This window comes from Pleurodeles waltl, chromosome 8 (genome assembly GCF_031143425.1).
Source record: "Pleurodeles waltl isolate 20211129_DDA chromosome 8, aPleWal1.hap1.20221129, whole genome shotgun sequence".
NCBI lineage: Eukaryota > Metazoa > Chordata > Amphibia > Caudata > Salamandridae > Pleurodeles > Pleurodeles waltl.
The window spans coordinates 425,132,715-425,144,905 of record NC_090447.1 but is presented as its reverse complement, the minus strand read 5'-3'; the positions used below and the strand labels follow the sequence as shown (position 1 = coordinate 425,144,905).

Sequence of the window (12,191 nt, the reverse complement as noted above, 5' to 3'; positions counted from 1 at the left end):
CAGTTTTCAATTTGTAATGCAATTAGCTGTTTACACGTTGGATGGAAATCAGTGTTTTGGGGTCATTTGTAAAGTGGGCTGCTAAGTAGATTGTTTAAAACTATATGCTTCTTCTTCCTGCACAACAATTACACCATTGACTTTCTGGTTTTATTTATTTATCCATAGCATGAAACCACAAATCATTGGGCTCATCATTTTATTGGGGAATTTGGTAGCATTGAAAATACTGTCTGTTGTCTCTACTGGTACTTCATCTACAAGTCTCTTGGGTCCTAGGGCTGTTGGGGTATGGAGGTCTACTAGATCTGCTTGAAGTTGATCTATTGTCATAATTGGGTTTCTGGTTGCTACAAGGCTAGGATCTAGGATGACTTGAGCAGTGGGCACATCTGAGATGGTGGGTGAAGCCCTTCCTCTGGCTAGCATCAGCAAAATGTTTAATCAATCTCTCATTTGTGGGCCAGCTAAGGGGGCTCAATATTGGGCTTCGAAGTTGATGGTTGAACCACTTTGTGGCCCTTTCCATTCTCCAGCTCTTGATTGGTTGCATCTTTCAAATATTAACTAGGCCTGATTTTGCAGTATGACTCTCAAGAGCACCCCTCAATCTTTGCTACGCACTATTTCACACATACATCTGACCATCAGAGAAAAGTTCAATTTTGTCCTGACTTGGTTTTACTTGCTTCATCAAAGCTCTATAACGCCAGTCATTGTTATTCAACTATTGGAAAATAACGTGTTCCTTAGGGCTTTGCAGAGCATACTCTATCTGGGCAACTTAAAAGAAAGGCTGAGGTGGGATTCCTATTCAGGAGCGCACTAAGCTACCCTGAACTTGATAGTCACTCTTGGTAGCTGAGTTGAAGCATTTAAGCGGGTCTCCAACAGGTTTTTATCAGAAAATCCAAGATAAGGATTGCAACACAGTTATTTTAGAATTACTTTTGGGGTGGGGGTAGTAAGGGAAGATCTCCTAAGTAGGAGGAGCACCTAGATGGACACAAAGTGACACTACTAAGCATTACTAACCATCAAACCGACCTTGTACTATCAGAATAGACAGATATTGCAGAGTGATGCCCATAAGCCCAACTCTTTTTTATGATCCCACAGCCCTCTTGTTTGAGAGTAGGGTCACTTTCCACTTGCTTTCACTAGTTCCCCTTGCTTCCCTTTATGACACTCCATCAGCCATGAAGTTTCCCTCAGATGCTAGTGAGAAAATCGATGGACCACCCTCTAGCCTCGCTATGGTCCTTCTTGTTGAGGTGTGTGTTGAGGGTGATTACAGGCATCCAAGTCCTCGGACAAATTGGACAGCTTAAAGGAGGAACAGGAGTATAAACCTATTCACCTTGCAGATGGAGGCCCTCTGCGGTATTCTGAAAAAGCAACTCATAATTGTCACGACTCAAGATTTGAGAACAATGAGTCGAAAGAAAATTGAAAAACAGGCATGCTACCATACTTACATCAAATAGGTGTCTTCTGTATGCTAATGTCTATGCACCTAGCTCTTCTGTGATGAAGGCCAGTTACTGATCAAGGCAGAGAAGTCCATATGAAATTGCATACATAGATCATTTGAACAGCCTGTTACACCTGCTACTTCTTGAGTAGTTTTGCAGGAAAATATGCAGAAAATGTACTTTCTTAACACTCTATTTTAACGTTTTATGAACCGGTGAATCATCCGACAGGTGTACAGTCGGGTTTGCTTGATCCACCATGAAGTTATTAAACTATTTAATGTGTGTTCCTTCAAAATTACATGTAAACCCTGTGGCTTTTTAGCCAGAGTATTTTGAAATTGTTCTGTGAAATGAATGATTAGGCCCTCTTGTCCCACAACGTTCTTTATGACAGGACCCTGTCAACTTCACTTGTGAACATTAGGTGCAGGAATTCCAGGTAGTTGCTCGCATTCCACTACTTCGAGTTTACCTGTCAACAGTACCTTTAAATTATAAAGGGGGTATGGGAACAGACGGGAGGTATGTTTTATGCATTCCTTTTGAATTACTGTGGCTCTCTTCTGGTTCTGATAAAGGACTAAAGACTATAGCCCTTCACTGGGATCAGTAGAGTACCGTAGGATTGTCTGTAGAGCAGAGTGGTTATCATAACCCAAGGAGGTAACATTACACAAAGGTGTTATGTTTCCCACCCACTCACTATTGCATAGTATGTAAATGCTTTATCTGTGTCTTCCTAATTTATAATTTTTTGTTGATTTAATTGTCCTTTATTCTCCATTTAGGATTTGGTCAACAGTCATCCCCATTTAACATTTTTAAAAGAAGCATCTGAATTTCATTCTCGCTACATTACCACAGTAAGTGCGTCAGTGGCGAATAATTTCTTTCTTAAATGTAATGACGATGTACGAATGGAAATGGTTTAAATGTAAAGGGGAGAAACCCCCAAAAAAGTAGTTTATATGTTGGTTTAGAACAAGCACATTCTCTCTTTCACAGTGATTCACATGCTTTTTGATAAGAGTCTGAAATGGATACTTCTAACCACAGATTGCTCACCTTACCATATACCTTCCCTAGGTGCCAGAGCAGTTCCAGAGACTTTTTGTAGCAGAGTTCCTGCATGCAGCTAGGTGATGTTGTGCGACTTCTTGTTTGTCCAAATCGCTCCAGAGGTTATGGTGCAGAACCACATAGAAGGATCTCCCCTGCGCACTGACTGCAGTGTTTTTTTTTTTTTTTGGGGGGGGTGCGGTGCAGGTCCAGAGCCCAACTCCCCAATTTTTTTTTTTTCATCAACTTTCAAACTTAGTGCAGGCAAAAATGTTTTCTCTGAAAACAGGATTCAGGCCATGCAGCAACTGAACGGAGAAGGCGTCGATCACAGATCTGCACAAGGTGGGTCTTTAGTGCTTTGGCTCTGGACAGTTGAGTGATAAGTGCGTCTTCATGCATCTGAAGGCTGGGAAGCAAAGCTGGATGTCTTTAAGCACAAGATGTGGCGACCTTTGCTTAGATCCCACTCCCATTCCACGTCATGGGCCCGGATTTGGGCACGGGCCATTCCTGCAGCTATTTTATTTCTCATTGAAGTTCTCTGCTAAGTCCAAACATAATCATTAAAAAAGGTTAGCATGACTAGACCCTATCCTGTCACTTTGGCTCCAAGAAAAAAATGCAAGGGTGTCAAGATATGAGTTGCATTCTGTTGAGGTAGTTAGTCACTAAACCAATTCTGGTCATTGACAACCTGCAGCAGATCAAGACTTCAAGGAGGCCATATTGCAGGTTTTAGTTGTGCTTCTGGCTCCCTCTGACGGCCTTTGGGCCCCAAGGAATACAGGGGCCTCCAGTCAGGTCCTTCCATGGCACCCTCTTGTCCCGCTGGGCCCCATATACCTGTGCGGCTCAGATATAGACTTCACCCTGACCCCCTGATTCTCACCATTTCCCACTACAGTAATGCAGAAGGATGATCTGGTGCCAACGACCTTGTCTGACTCTGAGCCAACATCAGCCTGAGATTGACCAGTGTTGCACTATGAAATTACAAAAGTGCAACAGATTATCCTGCAGCCCAGACTCTGACCCTGTGCTTCCACTGCATCACAGCTGACACTCCATTATCTTTTTGGATCCTACTCTGACTATATACCAGAGCAATAGGAAATCTACCATGATGATAATGGTAAGGGGATGGCTTGTTTACCTTTCATTATATTGATGATGCCTTATACCTTGATTTACAAAATGTCAGTGGGCTTGACACTTCTTCTGAGACAGAACTTGACTTGCCACATGGCCACCCATAGAGTAACAGAAATCCCGCAACTTGGGGCAGCAACGTCTCAGTCCTTACGTCATTTAATGACATCACACAGATACTCTGATGGCTGCTTGGTTGAAACCATGTGCTTGCCCAGTGATTAACAGGCAGGTCGCCAGACGTCATAGACCGAAGCCTGCTGAGCAGGATTTTCTCGCCAAGCTCCCTGCTTTGGAGAGCCTTATTGTACAAGCCTTGTCCAGTAAAGCAAATCCTAATTTATTTTCCACTGCCTCAAGATCATAAACACTATACATTTTTGTGATGTTGTTATGTTATTATGTCCACCAAACCTAAACCAATAAGTGCTTCCTATCAGATTGGACTTCAGGATGCACTGAACAATACCTCCTGCAAAAGTACCACAAATACCATAATCAGTGAGCACTAATGGATGTCTCAGGAAACATTATTCAGTGTAAAATTACCTACGTGGGCAGATGCACCATGCTATTAATCTTGGCCTCACAGAATACAAAAATCCCTTGTTGGGAAAAAACTTAATATCTGATGTTACCATAACCTAAAACATGAGCTACACATAATCATGTATGAAAATGGGAAGATCATGATCCAATCCTCAGGCGCCAGCCTTCATATCTTCACCACATTGTTTAATACTCTGAATGTCCTAAAATCTTCTATCATGGCTAGAGACTGCCCCTTTGCAACTAAGACCTACCGTTGAGGAGCCCAAGACAGATCATCCCCAATGCTTAGGAGCATTCCTCAACATACTTCCACCCTCACATATCCAGATACCCTTTTATCACAAATCCTACTGCCCACTCTACAATCAAGATCTCCAGAGCTAGACATCTAAACTTACATATCACTCTACTCACACAACTTCAGGCAGAATAATCACTTCCTCTCATCCCAGGGACCCCTTCTCTTACACGGCTCGTCAAAACTGACTTCCTAAACTGGAGGTCTGTGGTTTTTAATGCAACTTTCATATCTGTCCTCAACCAAGACTATGCTTGACTCATTGCACTTCTTATCCTACCACTAAGATAACAATACCCTTTTTCTTGATAGATTAGAAAATCTGGTTTGGGATTGGATTGCCGTTAACACAACAAATACAGACTGATTAACGTCATAAACTCCGCAATGACAAATTTCCAGCTCAACACCTAAGCCACCGAGGCTAAACATCTAATTATCCCACTTGGGAACAATAAGTTATTTTTTAAATTTATGTTTTCCATGATTATAGCACTGGTCAATTCGCCTCTCAGCAATTCTAACAGAGATTTAAATCTACTGGGAAAAAGACACACACCCATTGATCTGTCCTTACATCCTCCCTATCTAACAAAAACCTACTTTGCATGGTATGTAGCCCTACTAGGGCTCTGCACTGGGTGTGATTTTCATGAGTAAACACCACATACACATTTATTATCTCTCAAATTGAACCAAACATGCCACTTTTCATTGCTTTTAAAATCCTGACATTAGCCATTTAAAGAATCCAAGCAGATATGCTAAAATCTAAAAAACCTCAACCATATTGTCACCATTAACTAGGAAAACCAATTGATCTGGCTTTAAAGTAATAACATATGCAAAGCATGTATGTGCAGGCTACTTGCAATTTGTCTCTGTCTCTTTCTTCTGTTCATCGTACGTCTGTGCCGCAGTTCTTTATTCTCCTAGCTTGCAGTGCTGCTGTTTTTATGCTCTAAACACTTGCAGTACTAGTAGTGTAAAGCACCACAAACTGGGGAAATAAAAGTAGCACATAGACATTATGAAAAGAAAGACCACGTTGCAACAAGACACCGCACAAATAGTGAGCACATTTGTGCCTTCATGTGTTAACATATTAGAATCTGACCTTTTAACTTTGCCAGGGCAAGTACGAGATTGCTTGATGAACTGCCATTGTCACACTTTGTTATTTTTTAGATCTGACAAACACCTTTCTTTGCCTCACAGAGCTCATGTAAAATACACAGAGAAATGTACTGCGCTTAGCCATTGTCATACATTGCATACATCAACCATTGAAAGTCCGTAACTTAGTAAATTTGTGTGACAAAACATCATGAATGAGTCTACATACAGAGAGGCGTCATCTTTACATTTTTATGGGGCTGCTTTTGATCTGCTGTTTTTCTTTTACAAGACAACATAATAAGTGCTGTTGAAATATGTTTTGTGATTCTATTTAAAAGACTAACTGAACATGTTCAGGCAGTTTCATTATTATGAAAAATACCCCTGGTAGTTTTAGGATTATGGGAGCCCTTAGCCACGTATCAAGAGTTTTGAAAGATCGGAAGAGACCTCAAGATTACTTTTGTTTTTTGTCTAAATGTGATGATTCCGACTGGACCAGGACATATGAAAAGTCAACTGCCTAGAACTTCTGCTGTAAATTTGCTGTGTTAGTAATGTGTTAGGTTCCCCTTTAAAAATTCAGTGGAACTGAACCAGAGCTACTCTCATGGCTACAGATACCTGTGAAAGGCTAAGGTTTGGAGAAGTGCGGTGTTAGACCTGACAACTTTAGGGTGGTCACCCCTAACTTTTTGCCTGCCTCCCTCCACTTTTTGTACACTGTTTTTGCTGGCTTTTAGACTCTGCGCACTTTACCACTGCTAACCAGTGCTAAAGTGCATATGCTCTCTCCCTTTAAACATGGTAACCTTGGATCATACCCAATTGGACTATTTAATTTACTTATAAGTCCCTAGTAATGTGCACTATATGTGCCTAGGGCCTGTAGATTAAATGCTACTAGTGGACCTGCAGCACTGGTTGTGCCACCCACTTTAGTAGCCCCTTTACTTTGTCTCAGGCCTGCCATTGCAAGGCCTGTGTGTGCAGTTTCACTGCCACTTCGACTTGGCATTTAAAAGTACTTGCCAAGCCTAAAACTCCACTTTTTCTACATATAAGTCACCCCTAATGTGTGCCCTAGGTGACCCCTAGAGCAGGATGCTGTGTGGGTAAAAGGCAGGACATGTACCTGTGTAGTTTACATGTCCTGGTAGTGTAAAACTCCTAAAATTCGTTTTTACACTACTGTGAGGCCTGCTCCCTTTCACAGGCTAACATTGGGGCTGCCCTAATACATTATTGAAATGGTAGCTGCTGATCTGAAAGGAGTAGCAAGGTCATATTTAGTATGGCCAGAATGGTAATACAAAATCCTGCTGACTGGGGAAGTTGGATTTAATATTACTATTCTAGAAATGCCACTTTTAGAAAGTGAGCATTTCTTTGCACTTAAATCTTTCTGTGCCTTACAATCCACGTCTGGCTGGGTTTAGTTGACAGCTCCTTCTGCATTCACTCAGACACACCCCAAACATAGGGTACTCAGCCTCACTTGCATACATCTGCATTTTGAATGGGTCTTCCTGGGCTGGGAAGGTGGGGAGGGCCTGCTCTCTCACAAAGGACTGCCACACCCCCTACTGGGACCCTGGCAGACAGGATTGAACTGAAAGGGGACCTGGTGCACTTCTAAGCCACTCTTTGAAGTCTCCCCCACTTCAAAGGCACATTTGGGTGTAAAACAGGGCCTCTGCCCTACCACCTCAGACACTTGCTGGAGAAGAAACCTGAACCAGAACCTGCATCCTGCCAAGAAGAACTGCGTGGCTGCTCAAAGGACTCACCTGACTGCTTTCTACAAAGGACTGCTGCCTGGCTGTTGGCCTGCTGCCTTGCTAAACTCTTGCCTTGCTGCAGAAGTGCTCTCCAAGGGCTAGAGCTTGGTTCCTGTTCCCTGAAGTCTCAGGACCAAAAAGCCTTCCATCTTTCAACTGGACTCCTTGTGCGGCGAAAAATTTGACGCACAGCTTGCTCCGCTGTGAAAAATTCACCGCACGCCAATCCGGAAAGACGCCGCTCGACCCCGCAAGGAAAAGATCGACGCGACGCCTGCGGTGCGACCCGAACTTCGACGCATGGCCCACCTGGACAACGCCGCCCGACTTCCAGAGAGGAAATCGACGCAACGCCTGCCGTGAGGGAGAAAATTCCACGCACAGCCCACCGGAACGACGCGAGCCGGACAACAAGCCCAGGAATCCACGCACAGACCCCAGGGCGCCTGAAAACCCTGCGACCCACAGAGAAGACTGTCCGCACGCCGGAAATCGACGCAACATCTTCCCCGCGTGGAAAATAACGACGCAAGTCTGTGTGTGAAGGGTCGAAACCGACACACACACAATTTTTCCACGCATCTCCTCCTCTGTGGCCCTCTGCGGAGATTTTTCACTCCAAACCAGTTACTTTGTGCTTGAAAGAGACTTTGTTTGCTTTTTAAAGACTTAAGACACTTCATATCACTTTTCAGTGATATCTCTACAATTTCTTTTATCGTTTTGACCTGCAAATACCCAGATAAATATTATATTTTTCTAAACACTGTGTGGTGTATTTTTGTGGTGCTATATTGTGTTATTGTATGATTTATTGCACAAATACTTGACACATTGCCTTCTAAGTTAAGCCTGACTGCTCAGTGCCAAGCTACCGGAGGGTGGGCACAGGATAATTTGGATTGTGTGTGACTTACCCTGACTAGAGTGAGAGTCTTTGCTTGGACAGGGGGTAACCTGACTGCCAACCAAAGACCCAATTTCTAACATGAGGCATAATCTTTCAAGGTGGCAGGGTGCAACTCTTTATCTGCTGGAAAGGGAGGGTCAGCAAGTCATACTCAATCCTGCCTATAAAACGTTAACAGAGGATATATATAGAGTCCGGTACCCCTCTGACAACCTAGTAGGACTGGAGCAGTGAGAGTCACACATTGGGCGCACTTCTGGCAGGCTGAGGGCCGTGGCAATTTGTCATATGCTAAGTGTATAGTCATCTGTCGGGCGTACTGGTCTCATCTAAAACATCAATAAAGCTGTCAAGAATTTGCCTCCTACCTGTCCTTCTCTGCTGCCATGTATCCAGAAGCATCGACAAAGTCAATTAGTTTGGTTTTTGTATTATTATATATACACACAATGTGACACCTGCAGATATGACAAAATAGCTACAGGCTTCCATGTGTTCAAACAGATCAACTTACATACACATAGAAATGTTTACAAATTGTAACTAAGTTTTAATTATTTTTTTTGTAAATCAGCTACTTTTCCACATGATGCTGTACAATAAAAAATAAAAAAACATTTAATAATTGCAGTGCGTGTGCTACAACACCATGTGTTGCTCCATGTAGAATCCCTCCTTCTCCACTAATGCCGTTATATACGATTCTCCATGTATAAATTAAAATCCCGAACCATTGGCTTTTTATTAAGAACACTTTCAGCTCAATCAGGGCAGAAAGGCTGTTTGCCTATTCTGGTGAAGATTCTGAACTGCTCTCTAGTAAGTGGCAGTATTCCTCATGATAGGAAACATTCTACAGTAAAACTGTTATACAAAATAACTAACCCTCTTCTGGCAGAAAGGTACAGACCCATCTTCCTGCTTCCAGTAGCTAGTAAGCTACTGTAAAAACATGTTAGTAAAAATCCTTTTTTCCAGTTTTCTGGAAAGACAACATTCTGATGGATACAACTACCTGTGGATTCCTCACCTAATGAATACTCCCATGGCGCCAGCATTCGACGGAAATCTTCTTCCTAGCTTCTGCACGTCGACGAGGACGTCACATTAGCCCACGCGACGCCGTCTGACGTCATACAGGCAATAAGAGGTCCTCGCCGACGTCGGTTCCCTTTTTTCCGTGCATTTGAAACGGTTATCTTCGAGGGAGCTACTGTTACTTTCATAGTTACAGTGTATTTTCTGCTGCGTGGATTTTCTCTGTGGTAATAATGTCTCAGAGGAAGTCGGGTTTCAAGCCCTGTCGAGAGTGTGGCGGCAAGATGTCCGTTACTGATCCTCACTCCGACTGTCTATGGTGTTTAAGCTCCGACCACGACGTCGCAACTTGTGATTCATGTCAGCACATGAATCTGAAGGCCCTGAAAGAACGTGAGGCTAAACTATTCATGGCGAAGTCGAAGAGAAAGGAGAAGAAACATCATAAGAAGTCTTCTTCGCCAAGGTCTCATCGGCGTCATCGAGACTCCCGGCGCCGTAGGGATTCACGGCGTCATTCCAGCAAGGAGTCTCGTTCGAGGTCGCCTTCGGCTCGGCGTCGAAAGACTTGGGAGGTCACATCCATCGACGCCGTTGCCCTCTCCGACGTCACCGACTTCGCCTGGACAGGCGTCTGTGGTTGAGGTGATGCAGCCTCTTGTGATGTCTCCGGCGTCGCGGACGTCGAGGCTGGCGTCGGGGTCGCCTTCGATCCAGGCACCCCAGTATCCAGCTTTTCCCGCCCCTGGAGCCGATAATACTGCATTTCTGAATGCGATGTATACCATCTTTCACAGATGGCTCCAGGAGGTGCTCCGGCTGGTCCTTCGGGCCCTTGGCCTTTTCATTGGGTGATCCTGCGCCTCTACGGCCGGCACCCTTTATGCCCTTTCTCCCTTTAGGGAATGTGGGCTCGGCGCCGGTGTCGGCGCCGGTGCCCGCTCCGGTGGCTCCAGAGGTTTTGGCCCCGGAGGTTTCCGACGTCAGGATTTCGTCCTGTGTCTCCGGCGGGTCCATCGGAGACTCCAAGATTTCTTCGTCCGGCTCCTTCCTCGGCGCCGAAGCTGCCTGTGGCGCCGGACGCGGCGTCGGATGGTTCTGGAGATCAGCGCCGATCTTCGGCGGAAGCCATGTCGACTCCGCGTATCGAGGAAAGACTACATTCGAGGAGGCGTGCTCTCCGTCTTTTGGAAGAGCAGGAATACCAACGAGTCTTGGAGGAAGGAGAGGTTGAGGACTCTGGTGATGGACTGCATGGTCTGGATACAGCCAGTGGGCTGGATACTTCCCCTGAGTGGGACCTTTCATCTCCAGGGGAATATAAGGAGGAGGCTGCTACCTTTCACGCTGTGGTGAGGAAGGTGGCTAACTTTCTGGACCTGCCTTTGCCAGTGGCAGAGGCGAAGCAGAATTTACTGACTGAGGTGCTGCATCCGGCCTCTGCTGCAGCGGAGCCTCTCTTGCCATTTAATGAGGCTTTGCTTGATCCGGTGTTAGAGGTGTGGAAGAAGCCAGTATCTTCCTCGGCTGTTCATAGGGCTGTGGCCAGGAGATATCGAGCTGCACCATCTGACCCTGGCTTTCTGTCTAGACACCCTACGCCGGAGAGCTTGGTGGTGCAAGCCTCCTGTTCCTCTAAGTCAGCGTCTGGATCTTTCCCGACGGTACCTGGAGACAGAGACTCTAAAAAGCTGGATGCACAATCCAAGAAGATATTTTCCTCTTGTAGTTTGGCGTTGAAGGCCACCAACGCGACTTGCATTCTGGGAAGATACATCCATGCTCTCATGGACGATATTTCATCTTCATTTACGGAGTTTCCCCAGGGACTCTTAAATGTTGTCTCGGATTCCCAGGCTGCCGCAACCCAGATTATCCAGTCAGGGCTGGACACGACTGACTCAGTGGCTAGGACAATGGGCACGGCTGTGGTGGCAAGGAGGCAGGCCTGGCTCCGTAACTCAGGGTTTTCTGCGGACGTGCAGTCGACCCTGTTGGACCTCCCGTTTGATGGGGACAAACTGTTTGGAGCCAAAGCAGATTCGGCCTTGGAGAGATTTAAAAAAAGCAGGGCCACAGCCAAATCATTAGGACTGCAAGCCCCTTCTTCTTCTGCCTCCTCCAGATTTTTCAGGAGGTTTCGTGGATTTGGGCGTGGCTCTTCCTCCTCTTCCTTTCGGGGGAGATTCCAGCAACCCACCTCTTCCCTCCCCTATAGATCATTTAGAGGGAGGGGTAGGGCCCGCACCAGAGGAGCCTCTCAGCAGCACTCTGCCTCGTCCTCTGGAGGGGTGCAGCAGGGAAAGCAGCCTTAGGCTTCCACCATTTCCCACTCACTCCTCTCCTGTAGGGGGGAGGTTACGGCATTTTCTCCACAAATGGGAGACTATTACATCGGACACTTGGGTTATCAGTATTGTGGGAAAAGGCTACACCCTTCCCTTTCGGGAGTTTCCGCCCCCCATCCCGCCCTGCCCATCTTATTGTTCAGAAGAACACCTCCTGTTGTTAGAACAGGAGGTTCAAGTCCTCCTTTCAAAGGGCGCGGTGGAGTTGGTCCCAGAGCAGGAAAGGGGTCGAGGTTGTTACTCAAGGTACTTCCTGATTCCCAAGAAGGATGGTCGATTGAGACCAATCCTGGATCTGAGGATCTTGAATTGGTTCCTCAAACAGGAAAAGTTCAAGATACTGACCCTATCTCAGGTGCTTTTGGCGTTGAACAAAGAAGATTGGATGGTGTCTGTCGACTTGCAGGATGCTTATTTTCATATCCCCATACTCAAGTCACACAGGAAGTATCTCGG

At 45.3% G+C, this 12,191-nt stretch overlaps 1 protein-coding gene across 2 annotated transcripts in view; it reads left to right on the top strand.

Annotated features, from left to right (window-relative positions):
• The window catches only part of PPP2R3B (protein phosphatase 2 regulatory subunit B''beta), a 396,604-nt gene that overhangs the window by 234,544 nt on the left and 149,869 nt on the right, over positions 1–12,191 (top strand). For both annotated transcript variants that reach the window (XM_069204311.1, XM_069204312.1), the window contains exon 5: positions 2,267–2,341. In XM_069204311.1, the coding sequence (XP_069060412.1) occupies positions 2,267–2,341 (75 nt within the window). The remainder of the gene's footprint in view (positions 1–2,266; positions 2,342–12,191) is intronic.